The sequence below is a fragment of the Elephas maximus genome, chromosome 3 (genome assembly GCF_024166365.1).
Source record: "Elephas maximus indicus isolate mEleMax1 chromosome 3, mEleMax1 primary haplotype, whole genome shotgun sequence".
Taxonomy (NCBI): Eukaryota; Metazoa; Chordata; class Mammalia; order Proboscidea; family Elephantidae; genus Elephas; species Elephas maximus.
The window spans coordinates 8,892,015-8,913,290 of NC_064821.1; the positions used below are offsets into that span (position 1 = coordinate 8,892,015).

The following is a 21,276-nucleotide window of genomic DNA, read 5'->3' on the forward strand; positions in this document are numbered from 1 at the left end:
TTGGGCCAGCACAGAGCCCTCTTCTTCCATTGGGGGAAGAGCCATGTCTACAGACCGTGCTTCCCTCTGGGCTGACTGGAGCTGGGAGCTGACCCTGGGACAGAGGCGATTCCAGCTGCTTTTTCAGCCACTCCTGTGTCCAGGGCTCCCTGATAGAGGGCTGTCTTTTATTTCTCTCTCTCTTTTTAAAAAAAAAATTATTGTAGTGAAATATATGTAACAAAAGGTTTGTCATTTGTCTTAGTCGTCTAGTGCTGCTATAGCAGAAGTACCACGAGTGAATGGCTTTAACAAACAAGTTTATTCTCTCACAGTTCAGGAGGCTAGAAGTCCAAATTCAGGGTGCCAGCTCCTGGGGAAGGCTTTCTCTGTCTGTCGGCTCTGGGGGAAGGTCCTTGTCATCAGTCTTCCCCTGGTCTAGGAGCTTCTTAGCACAGGCACCCCGGGTCCAAAGGATGTACTCCTCTCCTGGTTCTTCATTCTTGGTGGCAGGAGGTCCCCCTGTTGCTCTGCTCGCTTCTCTCTTTTATGTTTCAAAAGAGATTGGCTGAAGATGCAACCTAATCTTGTAGATTGAGTCCTGACTCATTAACATAATTGCACCAAATATGCCTCATTAGCAGGGCAGAGGTAGGATTCACAGCACGTGGGAAAATCACATCAGATGACAAAATGGCGGGCAATAACACAGTGCTGGGAATCATGACCTAGCCAAGTTGACACACATTTTAGAGGGACGCAATTCAATCCATAACACCATCCTAACCCAGTGGCCCTTAAGCAGTGATTTCCTGTTTCTCCCTCCCTCCCAACCCTGGAAGCCAGTAATAAGCTTTGATCTCTATACATTTGCCTATTGTAAATATTTTGTATATGTGGGATCAAATAATACGTGCCCTTTTGTGACTGACGAGCTTCACTCGGCCTGATGTTTTCAAGGTTCATCCATGTTATAGCCCGTATCGGAGCTTGCTTTCTCATCATGGCTGAGTAATACTCCACTGCGTGGATGGACCACGTTTTGTTTATTCATTCATCTGTTGATGGACATTTGAGTGGTTTCCGCCTTTTGTGAACAGTGCTGCAATGGATGTTGTTATACAAGTACCTGTTTGTGTCTCTGCTTTCACTTCTTTTGGGTCTATACCTAGGAGTGGAATTGCTGGGGCATACGGTAATTCTGTGTTTAACCTTTTGAGCATTGTTTCCTTTTAAGGTCTCACCAGAAGCCCATTACCGATATTAAAAGGCATCCTGTGGTGGTCAAGTCTCCGACAATCAGAAAGCATCTCTCTTATAAACTCAACGGCCATTCTCCAGAGCTTTCTTTTCAAGGAGATTCATAGGATTGCATGTTCTTAAAACTAAATATAAACATTCTTAGAGGCACCTCAGAAGACAGGCCACAGGTCACAGCCTTGAAAATCCTATGGGGCAGTTCTACTCTGTACACGTGGGGTTGTCATGAGTCAGAATTGACTGCACAGCACCTAACAACAACAATGTTTTGCAAAATTGCATCTTAATACTGTGTTTTCTTGGACTCCCTGCTATTTGAAGCCGGAACTCATCAAAAATTGTAGGAAAAAAGGAGCTACTGAAGGGGCGGGTGGAACTCATGGCTTAGAGGGCCCTGAGCTTCTGTTAAGGGCGATGGGAAATTTGGGAACGCTAGTGGTGAAGGTTGCACCGCGTGATGGGTATAATCAACGCCACCGGATTGTACCCTGAACGGTGGTTAAGGGGTAGGGTGCTGACCCGTGTTTCAATAATGGGGCTCCCTCTTCCTAATTTGTGCCTGGGTTCTCCCACTTCAAGGAGTCCTGATGGCTCAGTGGTTAAACACTCAGCTGCTAACTGAAAGATCGGTGGTTCAAACCCACCCAGGGGCTCTGCAGGAGAAAGATACGGCAGTCTGCTTCAGTAAAGATTGTCGTCAGTGTTAGGTGCCGTCGAGTCAGTTCTGACTCCTAGCCACCCTGTGTACAAAAGAACGAAACACTGCCCGGTCCTGCACCATCCTCACAATCGTTGCTATGTTTGAGCCCGTTGTCGCAGCCACTGTGTCAATCCATCTCTTGAGGGTTTTCTTTTATGTGACCCTAGGAGGCAGCTCTACTCTGTCCTATAGGGTCGCTATAAGTCAGAATCGACTCAATGGCAATGAGCTTGGTTTGTATGTTTTTTTTTCTCTCACGCTTCTGCCTTGTTATCTTGCAGGTCAGCTGGTCAACACTGTCGTCATGAACTTGAGACGCTACCTCTTTTATTCTTCCATTTCCAATGCCAACCTCACCATCCACAGCATCGCTGCCAGTGCGTGCCTGGCTTGCGGGTAGCTTTCTAGAAAAACCCTCCCACCTGGCTTCTCGGCTTTTGACCTGCTAGGTCCAACCCAGCCACAAGACCAACAAATGACAAAACAAAAGGCAGTGCAGCCACTGCCCGCTCAGGGAGGCGATCCAGGGCACGAACTGTCACGCCCTCTAATGATGAGGTAGAACACCTGTGGGTCCTCAGGATTTCTTTGCTAGTAAATTGTACCATTGCTGTTTTTCTCCTACTGTTTTCCAAGAACTAAAAATGCAATTTGCCAATAGAATATTTTTCCTAACAGTTTACTGGCTTGGAAATTTTGAGGCAAATAGTACAACAAATTATGGGGTCTTTTAACTTAAAAAAAAAAAACAGTATTTCTCCTGTTGGCCCATCATTGTATGACAGTCTACTCTTTATGTCCATCTATCTGTTTAAAATTAATTGATAAGAATTTTCTCATTGTCGTAGAGCTGGTTCCAACTCATAGCGACCCTATAGGACAGGGTAGAACTGCCCCGTAAGGTTTCCAAGGCTGTAATCTTTACACAAGCAGACTGCCACATCTTTCTCCCAAGGAGCGGCTGGTGGGTTCAAACCACCTACCTTTCCATTAGCAGCCTAGCGCTTTAACTACTACGTCACCAAGTCTCCTGATAATAATTTAATTTAACAATTTAATTGCGTAAATTAAAGACATAAAAATTAATTTATAATCATACCAGGGATGCATGGTTCTTTAAACTTTTCTTCTTTGGTATTATGAGTTCGAAGTCCCTCTGAGCAGCTCCCCCAACCCAGGCCCCTCCCAGCTACTTAGAGGTAAGGGCTGTGATGAGTTTTGGGGCGCCTCCCACCAGCTGGCTGAAAGACTTACTTACACACATGTGTTCATAAGGATCTGCTGAAAATGTATAGAGCCATCTGGGTGGGTTACTTTGTTTTTCCTTTCCCTTCCCTTCCCTCTTCTCCCCTCCCCTCTTCTTCCCTCCCTTTTTCTCTTCTTTCTCCTCCCCTCCCTTCCCCCTCCCTCTTCTGCCTCTCTCCTTCCCTCCTTTTTCTCTCCCACCTCTCTCCCTCCTCCCCTCAATCCCTCATTACTTTTCTTTGTTTTATTCTTTTTCCCAGATGAAAATGAGCTGGCAGTTTTAGGTCTGCACAATGGTGTATATTACGGCAGTCTGGCAACCCTGTCAAGTTCTATAATCAAAGTAGGTAACAGTCAAAGTAGAATTCTGACCTGGTTGGTAATGGTCCTGTTCTGAAACTTACCATTCTTCTTCTGAAGTCTGGAGATGGCTGTAGTTTAAAATAATAACAAGAGCAGATAAAACTTACCGAGCACTTAAAATGTGCCGGGTGGTAGTCTGAGTCCCTTCTGTGTCTACCTCATTTAACGCCCACCACAGTCTTATGACCACTGCCCATCTGATAGTTTGGGGGCTTGCATGTTGCTGCGATGCTGGAAGCTATGCCACCAGTATTTCTAATACTAGCAGGGTCACCGATGGTAGACAGGTTTCAGTGGAGCTTCCAGACTAAGACAGACTAGAAAGGAGGTCTGGCAATGGACTTCCAAAAATCAGCCAACGAAAACCCAATGGATCACAACAGAACATCGTCCAGCTCACTTGCTTTGGACACGTCATCAGGCGGGATCAGTCTCTGGAGGAGGGCATTGTGTTTGATGAAGCAGAGGGCCAGGGAGGGCAAGGGAGACCCTCAATGAGATGGATTGGCACAATAGCCATCACGATGGACTTGAACGTGTCAGTGGTCCTGAGGATGATGCTGGACCAGGCAACGTGTCATTCTCTTGTCCATAAGGTCACCATGAGTTGGAGTCAACACAAGCACAGCTGGTCTACCTCTGTCTGTCTGTCTGTATTACTAATGTGTACTCAAGGCCATCTAACTAGTTAGTGGCTGAGTGAGAACTGTCTCCCAGGTCTTCTGACTCCTAGTTCAGTGTTCCCCCAACTATACTTTCCAAAAGTTCCCTGGCAGTGGCATGCTGTTGTTGTTGGCTGTTGTCAAGTCAGCCCCGACTTATGGCAAGCCCATGCACGATGGTACAGAATGTTACCCAGTCCAGTGCCATCCCCAAGATTGGTTGGGGATCAGACTGTTGTGAGCCATAGGGTTTTCATAGGCTGATTTTTGGAAGTCGATTGCCAGGCCTTTCTTCCTAATCCATTTAGGTCTGAAGCTCCACTGTAACTAGTTCAGCATCACAGCAACGTGCAAACCTCCAGTGACAGTGGTGGCTGCCCATGAGGTGCACTGGCCGGGAGAGGATAGGCAAATTGGGTGTGGGACACACGAGAACTGTCTCTTTGAAGCCCTAACCCTGACATTCTAATGTGTGTTTTCTGGGGAGAGGTTCCATAGTTTTCATTAGACTCCCAAAAGAGATCCGGCATCTGCAGACAAATTGTTAGGTGCTGCCGAGTCGACTCTGACTCATGGCGACCCCATGGGACAGAGCAGAGCTGCCCCTCTAGGGTTTCCTAGGCTGTAATCTTTATGGGAGCAGATTGCCAGGTCTTTCTCCCGTGGAGCCAGCAGGTGGATTCAAACCTACAACCCTTCAGTTAGCATCCAAGCCCTGAAATGTTGCACCACCAGGACTCCTTGCAAACAATAAAGCTGTCGAGTCATTAACTCACAGACTATATGTATGCCTCTTTTTCTAAATACCTTCTTTAAATCTAAATAATGAGGTAAAATTTGAATGTTCAACGAGAATATTTGATCTCCGAAATCATTTTTCTCTGAGCTTTCAAGCGAAAATGTCTGGTCCCGAGAGGCAGCCCTGATGTTCACCCACGTGGGAAAGCTGGAAATACTAAGCCCGCTGCCCGACCTTGATTTCCCAGCTTTCGACTTCCTGCGGTGCCACATGAACATCCAGACGATTCTCATGAACCCCGATCTCCAGATCAAAGCTTGCCAAGTACGTAATTACAACCGTTTAGATCATTTTTCAAGGTACTTTTTTTTCTTCCATAATTTTTAAAAAATTGTTTTAGCGAGGTGGGAGTATATATAACAAAACGTTTGTTATTTCAACATATTGTTCATGTACAGTTCAGTGACATTGACGATGTTCAACATGTTGTGCGGCTATTGCCACTGTCCGTTTCCAAAGGATCCTACCACACCGTTAACAGAGACAAGCAATGGCTCTGTCTTTCTCCCTCCTTCCCACCCCTGGTAACCACTAACAAGCTTTGGTCCCTAAACGTTTGCCTATTCTAGCTATTTCATATAAGTGAGATCATACGGTCTTTGCCCTTTTGTGATTGACTTTTTTCATTCAGCATAATGCATCTTATAGACTCTGGACGTGTTGTCGGGAGGGATCAGTTCCTGGAGAAGGACTTCATGCTTGGTAAAGTACAGGGTCAGCGGAAAAGAGGAAGACCCTCAACGACATGGACTGACACAGTGGCTGCAACAGTGGGCTCAAGCATGACAACATTTGTGAGGAAGGTGCAGGACGGGTGGTGTTTCATTCTATTGTACATACAGTTGCTAAGAGTCGGAACCGACTGGATGGCACCTAACAACAACAACGACATTGTCAAGGTTCATCCATGTCGTGTCATGCATCAGGACTTCATTTCTCTTTGTGGCCGAGTACTATCCCATTGTATGGATGGGCCAAGTTTTGTTTCTCCATTCGCCTGTTGACGGACATTTCGGTTGTTTCCACCTTTTGGCTCTTGTGCATAGTACGGCATGAACGTGCACGCTTTCTACTTTTTTGGGGGGCAACCACCCCCTCCCTGCCCACTAGGTATTTTTGTAAGCACCCTGTGTCAGTTTTTTTATGTGTTGCTTTAAAAAAAATTAGTATAGTGCAATTACAAAAACACCTCGTGGGTGGGTTGGCAAACAAATGTAGAACGCTCATGTTATTTGTGTAAAATATGTGGTATAAGTTTCTGTTTGCGTTCCTGCTTTTAATTTTGGGTACATACCTAGCAGTGGGATTGCTGGGTCATATGGTAGTTCTATGTTTAAAACATACTCTTCTTTAAGAGTACGTTCATAGCCAGTAACCACACGTGAAGGAGCCCTGTGGTGTGGCACAGTGGTTAAACCCTAGACTGCTAACTGAAAGATTGGCAATTTGAACCTGCCAGCCGCCCCGCAGGAGAAAAACCTGGCAATCTGCTCCCGTAAAGGTAACAGCCAAGAAAACCCTATGGGCCAGTTCTATTCTCACACATGGGGTCGATACGAGTCGGAATTGACTTGACAGCACCCAACAACAACAACCACATGTGAGAGATCCAAGTAGGGTTGCCAGGTGAAATACAGGATGCCACATCAAAAGACGAATGGATGAACAAAACGTGGTCCGTCCGTACGATGGAATGCTATTCAGCCATGAAGAGAAATGGAGTTCTCATACACGCTACGACACGGATGACCTTGGAAAACATCGTGCTGAGTGAAAGAAGCCAGACACAAAGGACAAACATTGTCTGTTACCACTTAAATGAAATACCTAGAATAGGCAAATACGTAGGGACAGAAAGTGATTGGGGGATACGAGGAGCTGGGGGAAAGGGCAATGAGGACTTACTGCTCAGTGGGGACAGGGTTTTTGTTGTGATGAAAAAGTTCTGGAAACGGATAGTGGTAATGGTTACACCACATGGTGATGTAATGAATGTGACTGGATTGTACACTTCAAAATGGTTCAGTGGCAGTTTTTTAAAACTTTTTATTGTACTTTAAGTGAAAGTTTACAAATCAAGTCAGTCTCTCATACAAAAATTTATGTACACCTTGCGATATAGTCCTAATTGCTCTCCCCCTAATGAGATAGCCTGCTCCTTCCCTCCATTCTCTCTTTTCGTGTCCATTCCGCCAGCTTCTAACCCCCTCTGTCCTCTCATCTCCCCTCCAGATAGGAGATGCCAGCGTAGTCTCAAGTGTCTACTTGATACAAGAAGCTCATTCTTCACCGGCATCTTTTTCTATCCCATTGTCTAGTCAAATCCTTGTCTGAAGAGTTGGCTTTGGGACTGGTTCCTGTCCTGGGCTAACAGAAGGTCTGGGGACCGTGACCACCGAGGTCCTTCTAGTCTCAGTCAGACCATTAAGTCTGGTCTTTTTGCGAGAATTTGGGGTCTGCATCCCACTGCTCTCCTGCTCCCTCAGGGGTTCTCTGTTGTGTTCCGTGTCAGGGCAGTCATCAGTTGTAGCCGGGCACCATCTAGTTCTTCTGGTCTCAGGCTGATGTAGTCTCTGATTTATGTGGCCCTTTCTGTCTGTTGGGCTCGTAATTACCTTGTGTCCTTGGTGTTCTTCATTCTCCTTTGCTCCAGGTGGGTTGAGACTAATTGATGCATCTTAGATGTCTGCTTGCTAGTGTTTTAAGACCCCAGATGCCACTCTCCAAAGTGGGATGCAGAATGTTTTCTTGGTAGATTTTATTATGCCAATTGACTTAAATGTTCCCTGAAACCATGGTCCCCAAACTCCCGCCCCTGCTACGGTGGCCTTCGAAGATTCCGTTTATTCAGGAAACTTCTTTGCTTTTGGTTTAGTCCAGTTGTGCTGACCTCTCCTGTATTGTGTGTTGTCTTTCCCTTCACCTAAAGTAGTTCTTATCTACTATCTAATTAGTGAGTACCCCTCTCCCTCCCTCCCTCCCTCCCCCCTCTCATAACCATCAAAGAATATTTTCTTCTCTGTTTGAACTATTTCTCAAGTTCTTAGGAAACCCTGGTGGTGTAGTGGTTAAGTGCTACGGCTGCTAACCAAAGGGCTGGCAGTTCAAATCCTCCAGGCACTCCTTGGAAACTCTATGGGGCAGTTCTACTCTGTCCTATAGGGTCTCTATAAGTCGAAATCGACTTGACAGCACTGGGTTGTTTTTTTTTTTTTTTGGTTTTATAATAGTGGTCTTATACAATATTTGTCCATTTGCAACTGACTAATTTCATTCATCATAATGCCTTCCAGGTTCCTCCATGTTATGAAATGTTTCACAGATTCCTCACTGTTCTTTATCGATGTGTAGTATTCCATTGCGTGACTATACCATAATTTATTTATTCATTCATCTGTTGATGGGCACCTTGGTTGCTTCCATCTTTTTGCTGTTGTAAACAGTGCTGCAATGAACATGGGTGTACATATATCTGATTGTGTAAAGGCTCTTATTTCTCTAGGGTATATTCCAAGGAGTGGGATTGCTGGATTGTATGGTAGCTCTATTTCTAGCTTTTTAAGGAAGCGCCATATTGATTTCCAAAGTGGTTGTACTATTTTAAATTCCCATCAGCAGTGTATTTTTTTTTTTTAGTGTATAAGTGTTCCAGTCTCTCCACAGCCTCTCCAACATTTATTATTTTGTGTTTTTTGGATTAATGCCAGCCTTGTTGCAGTGAGATGGAATCTCATTGTAGTTTTGGTTTGCATTTCCATGCAAATGGAAATGCATGGCTAATGATCGTGTTTCCTCACGTATCTGTTAGCTACCTGAATGTCTTCTTTAGTGAAGTGTCTGTTCATATCTTTTACCCATTTTTTAATTGGGTTATTTGTCTTTTGTTGTTGAGTTTTTGCAGTATCATGTAGATTTTAGAGATCAGCCGCTGATCGGAAATGTCATAGCTAAAATCTTTTTCCCAGTCTGTAGGTTATCTTTTTAGTCTTTTGGTGAAGTCTTTGGATGAGCATGGGTGTTTGATTTTTAGGAGCTCCCAGTTATCTAGTTTCTCTTCTGGCGTTTGTGCATTGTTAGTAATGTTTCACATGCTGTTTATGCCATGTATTAGGGCTCCTAGTGTTGTCTGTATTTTTTCTTCCATGATCTTTATTGTTTTAGATTTTATATTTAGGCCTTTGATCGATTTTGAGTTGGTTTTTGTGCATGGTGTGAGGTATGGGTCTTGTTTCATTTTTTTGCTGATGGGTATCCAGTTATGCCAGCACCATTTGTTAAAAAGACTGTCTTTTCCCCCCATTTAACTGTTCTGGGGCCTTTGTCAAATACCAACTGCTCATATGTGGATGGATTTATGTCTGGATTCTCAATTCGGTTCCTTTGGTCTATGTATCTGTTGTTGTACCAGTACCAGGCTGTTTTGACTACTGTGGTGGTATAATAGGATCTAAAATCAGGTAGAGCGAGGCCTCCCACTTTGTTCTTCTTTTTCAGTAACGCTATACTTATCCAGGGCCTCTTTGCCTTCCATATGAAGTTGGTGATTTGTTTCTCCATCTCATTAAAGAATGTCTCAATGCCAATTTTATGTTTATTTTATTTTACCACAATGAAACTATATCTATACATGTATATATGTATGCATAAGGAAGAAAGAAGAAGAGTTGACGCCTTTGAATTGTGGTGTTGGCAAAGAATATTGAATATACCATGAACTGCCAAAAAGAACGAACAAATCTGTCTTGAAAGAAGTGTGGCCAGAATGCTCCTTAGAGGCAAGGATGGCGAGACTGCGTCTTACATACTTTGGACATGTTGTCAGGAGGGATCAGTCCCTGGAGAAGGACATCATGCTTGGCAGAATACAGGGTCAGCGGAAAAGAGGAAGACCCTCAACAGGGTGGATCGACACATGGCTGCAACAATGAGCTCAAGCATAACAAGATTGTAAAGATGGCTCAGGACCGGGCAGTGTTTCGTTCTGTTGTGTATAGGGTCGCTATGAGTCGGAACCGATTTGACGGCAAAAAAAGTTTTTTTTTTTTAACAACAACAATGTATGGTGCTGTAGTGGTTAAAAGCTACAGCTGCTAACCAAAAGGTCGGCAGCTCGAATCCACCAGGCGCTCCTTGGAAACCCAATGGGGCAGTTCTACTCTGTCCTATAGGGTCGCTATGAATCGGAATCAACTTGGCGGCAGTGGATTTTGTTTTGGTTTTATGTATGTACGTGTATATGTATATATATGATGCCTAGTTAAATTAGAATTTCAGATAAATAGTAATTATTTTAAGTGTGTCATGCAATATTTGAGACATACTGTATTTTTATTTGCTAAATCTGACCACCCTAAACTCTAGGCCTTCACAGCCCCAACGTTGGCGTTCTCAACTTTGAATGACTTTAAAAAAAAAAAAAAATTTTTTTTTATGTCTCATATTTTTTTATATTAAAAAGAAATATATTTTGCTTTTCTTATAGTGCATGCTCTTTGTAACAAGAGAATCAGGCAACCCACAAAAACCTATATGCAAAACTGTTCAGAAATCTAGAAAATAAGTTCTGCGGTTATCAGGACTACTTCCCTTTTTATGTAGATGTTGACCTTTGGGGTTCCAGGGTAACTTATCTCCAAGAGTTGCTGGACAGGGAGATTTGATTGGGCTCCAGGTCTCCACCAAACCTTGGGGATCAGCCCTGACCTGGGCCAGGCTGACTGGTTAGAGAGGAGAGGATTTTTAAAAATACCAATGTAACAATTTGGATTAATTGTTTTGCAAGTGCCAGAAAATCCAGATCTAATGGGCTTAAACCAAAGAGGCACACGTTGACCCATGTAACCACAAAGTCCAGAGAGGCGAGGCTTCAGGTGAGGCTTGATCTAGTGACTTAAGTCATGCCACCAAGGACCTGACTTCTCTCCACCTCTCCTCTCTGCATTCCTTGGTGTTCTGTGCTTCATCCAGATGCCTCTGGGAAGTTCTGGGATCTCATAAAATGGTAGCAAGCTGGCTACCAGTTCTCTAGGCCTCACTTCCTCCTACCACAATATTCCCGGAACTGAGAGGGTCTCTGAGGCTAGGCCCTGCAGAAGCCAAGAGAAATTTCAGCAAATGCCTCTAATATCTCATGGGCCCTGAGAGCATGACATTCCCTTTCCCGACCCAATCCCCATGGTTGGGGATGAGCCAGTCAGGACCCAGTCCTTAAGATAGGAGCAGGCTATTGCCTACCAGTTGATTCCCGTTAGGCCACATGCCCAAGGATGGGCAAGGGTAGTTTCCGAAAGGATACTTGGGATATTTTCAGGAATGATGTCTTAATTCTCTAGTGCTGCCATAACAGAGATACCACAAGTGGGTGGCTTTAAAGAAGAGAAATTAATTTTCTCACAGTTGAGGAGGCTAGAAGTCCGAATTCAGGGCACCAGCTCTAGGGGAAGGCACTCTCTCTGTCGGCTCTGAGGGACCGTCCTTCTCTTTTTTCAGCTTCTGATCCTTGGCTCCATGGTGATCTTCACGTGGTGTGACATCTATCTTCCCACATCTCTGCTTGTTTAATCTGCTCTTTTATACAGTAAACCCAGTGAAAGCCAGAACCTTCCAACGCCATCACCTGGAGTGTGACCAAGCCTTCCATCTGCCAGAAATGTGGCAAACACAGGAATCTGCTCAGCTGCACCAGAAAGTTTGCCAAATGTGCCAGACTCTACAGGCCAAACGAACTGGGGTCTTCAAAGATAAAATGAGAGGGAAAGAAGGCGATGGAGGGGGAACCTAAAGATTGAAAGAAAACGTAACAGTTTTCGAGAACGGGCAAGACTAAGTGCTATTGTCTGCAGATGTGCACTTGGGCACTAACGCTGTGAAGAAACGCAAGGAAGCAATTCCTGTAGAGCGGGGCAGGGTGCTTCTGGAGGGAGGGAGGGAGGGAGGGAGGGAGGGGCTGTGGTGGGGCTGACCTTGAGGGTCTCTGGGGAATGCAGAGTCTCGCAGGAAAGACAGTCTAATGAGTCTGTCAAAAGGGCCGGTAAGACTGAAAGTTTCCATCCTAGGGGACCACCTAATGCTTCTCACCTACTTGTCCTTTCTTTTTGGGAACAGGGGGGTTGACTTCCTGTTCTGCATTTCTAATCAGGTGCAACGTCTCCATGGGTTTTTTGGAAACAGAATGTATACCATTGATATGAACAGCGAGCTGACATTGACCGGTTTTATAATACCTCAACTGGGCAATCCACCAATTCCACTAGTGAGTGTGTCTTTTTTGGTAAAATGTATATAACATAAAATTTTCCCTCCTAACCTTTGGAAGCGTGCTCTATTTCTATGTATTTACCTGTTCTATTTAAGTGCATCAGTTCACAATGTTGTACCATCGTCACCCTTCCCAAAACCCTTTCATCACCCCAAACAGGAATTCTGTACCCCTCCTCCCCCAGCCCCTTGTCTTCAGTGACTGTGGAATCGTCTCTGACTCCTGGCGACCCTGTGTATAACAGAAGGAAACGTTGCCCCATCCTGTGCCACCTTCACAGCCATTGGTCCGTTGTTCCAACCACTGTGTATTTTGAGTGCCTTCCACCTCAGGGGGTTCATCTTCCAGCAATGTATCAGACAGTGTTCTCTTGTGGTCCACAGGGTGTTCATCGGCTAACTTTTGGAAGCAGATCACCAGGTCTTTATTCCCGGTCTACCTTAGTTTAGAAGTGTTGCTGGAACCTGTTCGCCCTTTGAAATACCAGTGGGGTGGCATCCAGCATCACAGCAACATCGTACAACAAACTGACGGATGGGTGGTGGCCCTCAGCCCCTGGAAACCACTAATCCAATGCCTTGTTCTCTAGTCTCCTTCTGACCTGCCCCTTAACCTTTCCACAAATTCTTTTTTTCATTTCCTCCTTCTCTCAGCTCCTAGTCTATTTTCTCCCTCTATGTATTTACCTATTCTAGATATTGTAGTTGTTGTTAGGTGCCGTCGAGTCTGTTCCAACTCATAGCGACCCTGTGTACAACAGAACGAAACACTGCCCAGTGCTTTAGCATCCTCACAGTCATTGTTGTGCTTGAGCCCATTGTTGCAGCCAATGTGTCAATCCATTTTGTTGAGGGTCTTCCTCTTTTTCACTGACCTTCTTTACCAAGCATGATGTCCTCCTCCAGGAACTGATCCTTTCCGATAACATGCCCAAAGTATGTGAGACAAAGTTGCACCATCCTTGCTTCTAAGGAGCATTCTGGCTGTCCTTCCTCCATGACAGATTCGTTCTTTCTTCTGGCAGTCCACGGTGTATTCAATATTCTTCACCAATACCATAATTCAAAGGCATCAACTCTTCTTCAGTCTTCCTTATTCATTTCCACGTTTCATATGCATATGAGGTAATTGAAAACACTATGGCTCGGATCAGGTGCACTTTAGTCACTAAGGTAACATCTTTGTTTTTTAACACTTTAAAGAGGTCTTTTGCAGCAGATTTGCCCAATGCAATATATCTTTTGATTTCTTGACTGCTGCTTCCATGGGTGATGATTGTGGATCCAAGGAAAATAAAACCCTTGACAACTTCAGTATTTTTTCTGTTTATCGTGATGTTGCTCATTGGTCCAGTTGTGAGGATTTTTGTTTTCTTTATGTTTTTTTTTTTTTTATGTTGAAGTATAATCCATACCGAAGGCTGTGGTCTTTGATCTTCATTAGTATGTGCTTCAAGTCCTCTTCACTTTCAGCAAGCAAGGTTGTGTCATCTGCATAATGCAGGTTGTTAATGAGTCTTCCTCCAATCCTGATGCCACGTTCCTCTTCATATAGTCCAGCTTCTTGTGTTATTTGCTCAGCACACAGATTCACTAAGTATGGTGAAAGGACACAGCCCCAACACACACCTTTCCTGATTTTAAACCACACAGTATCCCCTTGTTCTGTTCTAACGACTGCCTCTTGGTCTGTATACAGGTTCCTCATGAGCAGAATTAAGTACTCTGGGATTCCCATTCTTCTCAATGTTATCCATAATTTGTTATGATCCACACAGTCGAATGCCTTTGCGTAGTCAATAAAACACAGGTAAACATCTTTCTGGTATTCTGTAACTTCAGCCAGCATCCCTCTGACATCAGCAGTGATATCCCTGGTTCCACGCCCTCTTCTGAATCCGGCCTGAATTTCTGGCAGTTCTCTGTCAGTGTATTGCTGCATCTGCTTTTGAATGATCTTCAACAAAATTTTCTTTGTGTGTGATATTAAAGATATTGTTCAATAATTTCTGCATTCTGTTGAATCACCCCTCTTGGGAATAGGCATAAATATAGATCTCTTCCAGTCGGTTGGCCAGGTAGCTGTCTTCCAAATTTTATGGCATAGACAGGTGAGTACTTCCGGAGCTCCATCCTTATGTTGAAACATCTCAACTGATATTCTGTCAACTCCTGGAGCCCTGTTTTTAGCCAATGCCTTCAGTGCAGCTTGGACCTCTTCCTTCAGTACCATTGGTTTTCAGTCATATGCTGCCTCCTGAAATGGTAGAACATCAAACAATTCTTTTCGGTATGGTGACTCTGTGTATCCCTTCCATCTTTTAATGCTTCCTGCATTGCTTAGTATTTTCCCAGTAGAATCCTTCAACACTGCAACTTGAGGCTTGAAATTTTCTTCAGTTCTTCCAGTTTGAGAAATGCTGATCGTGTTCTTCCCTTTCAGTTTTCTAGCTCCAGGTCTTTGCACATTTCATTGTAATACTCTACTTTCTCGAGCTGCCCTTTGAAATCTTCTGGTCAGCTCTTTCACTTCGTCATTTTTTCCATTCACTTTAGCTACTCAACATTCAAGAGCAAATTTCAGAGTCTCTTCTGACATGCATTTTGGTCTTATCTTTCTTTCCTGTCTTTTTAATGACCTCTTGCTTTCTTCATGTATGATGTCCTCGATGTCGTTCCACAACTCGTCTGGTCTTTGTTCCTTAGTGTTCAGTGCATCAAATCCGTTCTTGAGATGGTCTCTAAATTCAGGTGGAATACACTCAAGGCCGTACTTTGGCTCTTGTGGCCTTGTTCTAATTTTTCTCAGCTTCAGCTTGCTTGAATTTGCACATGAGCAATTGATGGTCTGTTCTGCAGTTGGCTCTTGGCCTTGTTCTGACTGATAAGATTGAGCATTTCCATCATCTCTTTCCACAGATGTAGTTGACTTGATTCCTGTGTAATCTGTCTGATGAGGTATAGTTACCATTTATGTTGGTGAAATATGGTATTTGTAATGAAGAAGTCATTGGTCTTGCAAAATTCTCTCATGCGGTCTCCAGCATTGTTTCTATCACCAAGGCTATATTTTCCAACTACCAATCCTTCTTTGCTTCCAGCTTTCACATTTCAATCGCCATTAGTTATCAGTGCATCCTGATTGCATGTTCGATCAATTTCAGGCTCTAGAAGTTGGTAGAAATCTTCAATTTCTTTATCTTTGCCCTTAGTGGTTGGTGCATAAATTTGAGTAATGGTTGTATTAACTGGTCTTCCTTGTAGGTGTATGGATATTATCCTATCACTGACAGTGTTGTACTTAAGGATAGACCCTGAAATGTTCTTTTTGACGATGAACATGATACATTCCTCTTCAGTTTGTCATTCCCAACATGGCACACCATATGATTTTGTCTGATTCAAATTGGCCAATACCAGTCCATTTCAGCTCACTAACACCTAGGATATTGGTGTTTATGTGTTCCATTTTATTTTTAATGATTTCCAATTTTCCTAGAGTCATACTTCATACATTCTACTTTCCAATTATTAATGGACGTTTGCAGCTGTTTCTTCTCATTTTGAGTCATGCCACATCAGCAAATGAAGGTCCCGAAAGCTCAACTCCCTCCACGTCAAGCTCCACTCTAGCCTGAGAGGGCTGATCTTCCTCAGTTGTATTTTCAACATCTTCCAGTCAGAGGGGCTCATCATTCTGGCACTGTATCAGACAATGTTGCACTGCTATTCATAATTCGCTCGCTAATTTTTTTCAGAATAGACTGCCGGGTCCTTCTCCCTGTCTGTCTCGGTCTGGAAGCTCCACTGAAACCTGTCCACCATGGATGACCCTGCTAGTATTTCAAATACTGGTGGGAAAGTTTCCAGTATCACAGCAACATGCAACCCGCTACAGTATGACAAACTGACAGACAGGCGGTAGCTATTCTGAATAGTTCATATAAATGAAATCATACAATATTTATCCTTTTGTGCCTCATTTCTTTCACTTAGCCTAACATTTCAAGGTTTATCCATGTTGTAGCATGTATCAGAGCTTCATTCCTTTTTATGGCTGAATACTATTCCACCGTACAGACGGACCACATTGTGTTTATCCATTCATCTTTGATGGACACTTGGGTTGTTTCCACATTTCGCCTCTCGTGAATAGTGAACATTGGTGTACAAGTATCTGTTTGAATCCCTGCTTTGTAGACTTTTGGGTATATCCCTGGGAGCGGAATTGCTGGGTCATATGGTAATTTCATGTTTAGCTCTTTGAGGAGCCTCCTTTTCTTCTTAGCTCAGCCAGAGTCAGCATCTGTCACTTCCAGCCAAGAGCTCCAACCCCTACAGCCTTCCTTCATCCAGTGAGGGGGTGCTTGAGAAACAGCAGAGTTCCCGGGCCCAAAACCCAGATGTCTTAGTCTAGGCTCATTGTCGTTGTTGGGTGTCATTGAGTTGATTCTGACTCGTAGTGACTAATAGAACTGCCCCATGGGGTTTTCTAGGCTGTAGTCTTTATGGGAGCAGATTCCTAGGTCTTTCTCGTGTGGAGCTGCTGGGTGGCTTTGAACTGTCTGCTCTCGGTTAGCAGCCAAGTGTTTAACCATTGCAGTCCCAGGGCTTCTTTGCCTAGACTCTTGGTTGCAAACAATCAACGTGCAAATGGGGGAATTTGGGTAAGGATATAAGAGGAGTGTCCCAAAATAAAAGGGTTGCTGATGATGGGCCAAGGTCTGGGCACAGGGCCTGCACGGTGTCAGATGTGGCCTGGCACTGGTTCATACCTTGCACTTTCTTGTTCCTCCTTCCTCTATGGGGCAAATGGTGCCCTTGCAGGCCACAGGTCTGCAGCCCCAGAGTCCGCAGAGCAGGGTTCAGAGGCCACATCCTGGGGGGCTGGGGACTGAATCCAGGGGACTGGGTCCAGGGTGCATCTGGGGATTCGCCTGGCAGTGGTATTTGCAGAATGAGCTCAGTTTCTCAGTCTGAAGGTGTTTGGGGGTCACAGAGCATGCTTCTCCTGCCTGCCCCTCAGGTGACAGTGAGCAACCCACACTCCCTGGGGCTGCAGGCGACCATCAAGGAGCAGGGCTACACTTCGGACGGGAACACCAAGTATCAGCTGGTGAGCCACGCCGCCCTCCGCACCCAGCCCCATCAAGGGCATGGGTTTCACTGCCCGGCCAGGTTCCTGCCCCCTCCCTCCTTCCTGCCAAGCCCAGGTCAAGGCCCTGAGGGATCTGGAGGCGGCACAGTCCCTGCTCCCACCACACAGGTCTGCTCCCACCAAGTAGTCAGTCTGCTGGGAAGTTGTTGCGTGTCGTGGGCTTGATTCCAACTCATAGCGACCCTGTGTGACAGAGGAGAACTGCCCCATGGGGTTTTCTCAGCTGTAATCTTTACAGGAGCAGATCACCAGGGCTTTTTTCTGGTGGGTTTTAACCGCTGACCTTTTGGTTAGCAGCCTAGCGCTTACCCTCCCCGCCCAGGACTCCTAGTGGGAAGACAGGCCTGAAATAAACCCTCATCCAGATCCACAATGTCATTAAAGTGTCACACTGGAGAGGGGCAGACGTGGGTGGACAAGTCACCGGGAACCCAGCCCAGCCCAGGGAGAGCATGAGACCTGAGCTCACTGGGGAAACTAAGGCAGCAGAACTGAGGCAAGCCAGGAGGAGAAGTCTGCAGGGATGGGAGGGGGTTGGTCAGAGATGGGCCTGGGGGACTCATGGGGCCTCCCAGTCACACCAGGGCGTTTGCATTTGATCCCAGTGACGAGGATCACAAGGATGGTACGCACCGGAAGGGGTACCGCAAGGCAGGATGGGCCACAACTGACTCTTTGTCCCAGCTTTTGGCACATCACAACACAGATAAGAGGGGGGAGAAACACAGCCACACCTGATGATGGGACTCAGAACAAGGACATAAAAACCCTCAGCTTGGAGTCATTTCCTTGAGTTTCCAGAATGTTCTCACCGGCAGTAGAATTAGAAGCAAAGGCTGGGCAGTCCCAGACTCCACCCATCCCATGCTCCATCTCTCCCCCAGCCCCACCCCGCCTATGTGAACGCCAGCCTGAACCACTTGCTTTCTTCCTCGGCCCCACAGAACATTCACCTGAAGCAACAGCACCACTCGGGAAGGGCTGACCCCAACTTCACCTCCAGGTACGTCGTGGCCTTGATGGTGGTGGCTACCACAGGTTGGCATTTTGCTGTCTATGAAAACAAAACAAAAAAACACCAAACCTATTGCTGTGGAGTTGATTCCAACTCATGGCAAGCCCGTGTGTTACAGAGTAGAGTTACCCTGTAGAGTCCTCTTGGCTGTCACCTTTATGGAAGCAGATCGCCAGGCCTTTCCTCCATGGGTGGGTTCAGACCACCAACCTTGAGATTAGTTGTTGTTAGGTGCCATCGAGTTGGTTCTGACTCAGTGACCTTGCGTATGACAGAAGGAAACACTGCCCAGTCCTCATAATCGTTGCTATCTTTGAGCCCATTGTTGCAGCCACTGTGTCAATCCATCTCACTGAGGATCTTCCTCTTTTTCTCTGACCCTCTACTTTACCAAGCATGATGTCCTTCTCCAGTGACTGGTCACTCCTGATAACATGTCCGAAGTATGTGAAATGTAGTCTCACCATCCTTGCTTCTAATGAGCATTCTGGCTGTACTTCTTCCAAGACAGATTTGTTCATTCTTATGGCAGTTCATGGTATATTCAATATTCTTTGCCAACACCATAATTCAAAGACATCAATTCTTCTTTGGTCTTCTTTATTTGTTGTCCAGCTTTCGTGTGCATATGAGGCGATTGAAAACACCAAGGCTTGGGTCAGGTGCACAGTAGTCCTCAAAGTGACATCTTTGCTTTTTAACACTTTAAGGAGGTCTTTTGCAGCCTACTTGCAGATTAGGTGTGTAGTCAAGTGCAAACCAATTGCACCACCAGGGCCCTTTGCCACCTATGTGCTTCCCTCAGCTGGAGTTGGGAGATCAGGACCCTCTCTGCGGATGGTGTGGCAGTCTCCCAGGGCTGCCATAACAAAGTACCACAAGCTGGACAGCTTAGAAGAATAGAAATTTATTGCTTCACAGTTCTGGAGGCTAGAGGTCCTAGATCAGGGTGTCGTGTTGATTCCTTCTGAGGGATCTGAGGGAGAAGCTGCTCCTTGACTCGGCCCCAGCTTCTGGCAACAGCTGGCGATCCTTGGCGTTTCTTGACTTGCACCTTTGTCTGCCTCTGACTTCAGATGACTGTCTTGCCTCTGTGTCTCTCTGCCCCTGGAGATCCCCTCCTCTTTTTATAAGGACACCAGTCATAGAGAATTGGGACCCACCCTACTGCAAGATGACCTCATGTTAACTGATAATATCTGCAAAGACCCTATTTCCAAACAAGGTCACGCTCAGAGGTACCTGAGGTTAGGACTTCGATATCTCTTCTTAGGGGACACAGTTCAACCCGTAACAGACAGTAAGACAAGAACAATTAAAAACATCTTACGAAGAGGGGAAATTAGATAGAGAAAGGATAAGTGTTTCCAGGGGAATCAGAAAATGTCAGATTCCTCTCTGAGGAATCATGCAGTGTGAGTGGGACACATCTCTCTTCTTGACTTGAATGAGGTGTTGGGAGTTTTCGCCCCTTTGGCAATACTCCCCTGTGCCCTCTGTGCAATGGCTCAGGACACCGGAAGTCCTGGACGCCGGGAGCAGTTGTTAGTTGCCATCAAGTTTTTTCTGACTCGTGGTGGCCTTATGTATAACAGAACAAAACATTGCCTGGTCCTATACCATCTTTCTGATTGTTGATATATTTGAGTCCATCGTTTTGGCTGTTGTGTTAATCCATCCCATTGAGGGTTTCCCTCATTTTTGCTGACTCTGTACTTTACCGAACGTGATATCCTTTTCTAGAGATTGGTCTTTGGCTCTAAGGAGCAGCCTGGTTGTATGTTTTCTAGGACTCATTTGTTCTTTCTTTTGACATTCCACAGTATATTCAATATTTTTTGCCAACATCACGGTTCAAATACTTCAATTCTTCTGTCTTCCTTTTTCATTGTCCACCTTTTGCACACATATGAAGTGATGGAAAAGGCCATGGCTTGGGTCAATAATTAAGTGACATCTTTGCTTTTTAGAAATTGAAAGAGGTTTTGCAGCAGATATGCCCAATGCAATACATCATTTGATTTCTTGACTGCTTCCTCCGCGGACATTGGTTGTTGATCCAAGTAGAATGTAATCGTTGACAGCGTCACTTCAGAGTAGTGCTGTTGGTGGAAGCAAAACTCCCACTTGACCAGGCTGAGCCGATGGAGCCCTGAGGTGCTGCCCATTCAATAAACCACTCAAGGACATGGGCACTGGGACATGAGCGGGGCTGTGAGTTAGAGCATGACGTGGTCAGACTGACGTTTTTTATTAATATTTTATTTTATTTTTGATGAAAATATACAGAGCAAAACTGGCGCCCGTTCCATAGTTTCTAGACATAATAATCAGTGACATTGGCTACGTTCTTCACATTGTGTCAATGTTCTCTCTATTTCTGTTCCGGCTATTTCATTCTCATTGACTGAAACTCCCTGTCTCCCATCCTTCTTGTCTATACTTTAGAATAACTGTTGTCCATTTGATGTTATATAAATTTTTTTTTAAGGAATACAATACTGAAGCGTGACAATTTTTACTTTTTGAGCTAAACTGTTACGTAGTTTAAAGGTGGCTTCAGGGGATAGTTTCGATTCAGGGTTCGAAGAGTAATTCAGGGCCATAGTCTCAGGGACTCCTCCAGCCTAAAAAGCTTCAGTAAGTCTGGACTCTAAGAATTTGAGGTTCTCTTCTACATTTTTCTTCATTTCTATCAGGATTCATCTATTGTGTCCCTGATCAAAACGTTTGGTAGTGGTAGCCGGGCACCATCTAGTTCTTCTGGTCTCAAAGTGGAGGAAGCAGTGGTTCATGGAGACAGTTGGTCCTGAAGTCTGGTTCCCTCTCTGATTCTTG

General features: G+C 45.0%; 1 protein-coding gene across 1 annotated transcript in view; it reads left to right on the top strand.

The window, feature by feature from the left end:
• CATSPERD (cation channel sperm associated auxiliary subunit delta) overlaps positions 1-21,276 on the top strand; it is an 83,908-nt gene that overhangs the window by 25,208 nt on the left and 37,424 nt on the right. Inside the window, exons 10-15 of the mRNA XM_049876514.1 lie at positions 2,221-2,316; positions 3,445-3,527; positions 5,096-5,272; positions 12,147-12,260; positions 17,292-17,381; positions 18,368-18,426. Coding sequence (XP_049732471.1) covers positions 2,221-2,316; positions 3,445-3,527; positions 5,096-5,272; positions 12,147-12,260; positions 17,292-17,381; positions 18,368-18,426 — 619 coding nt within the window. The remainder of the gene's footprint in view (positions 1-2,220; positions 2,317-3,444; positions 3,528-5,095; positions 5,273-12,146; positions 12,261-17,291; positions 17,382-18,367; positions 18,427-21,276) is intronic.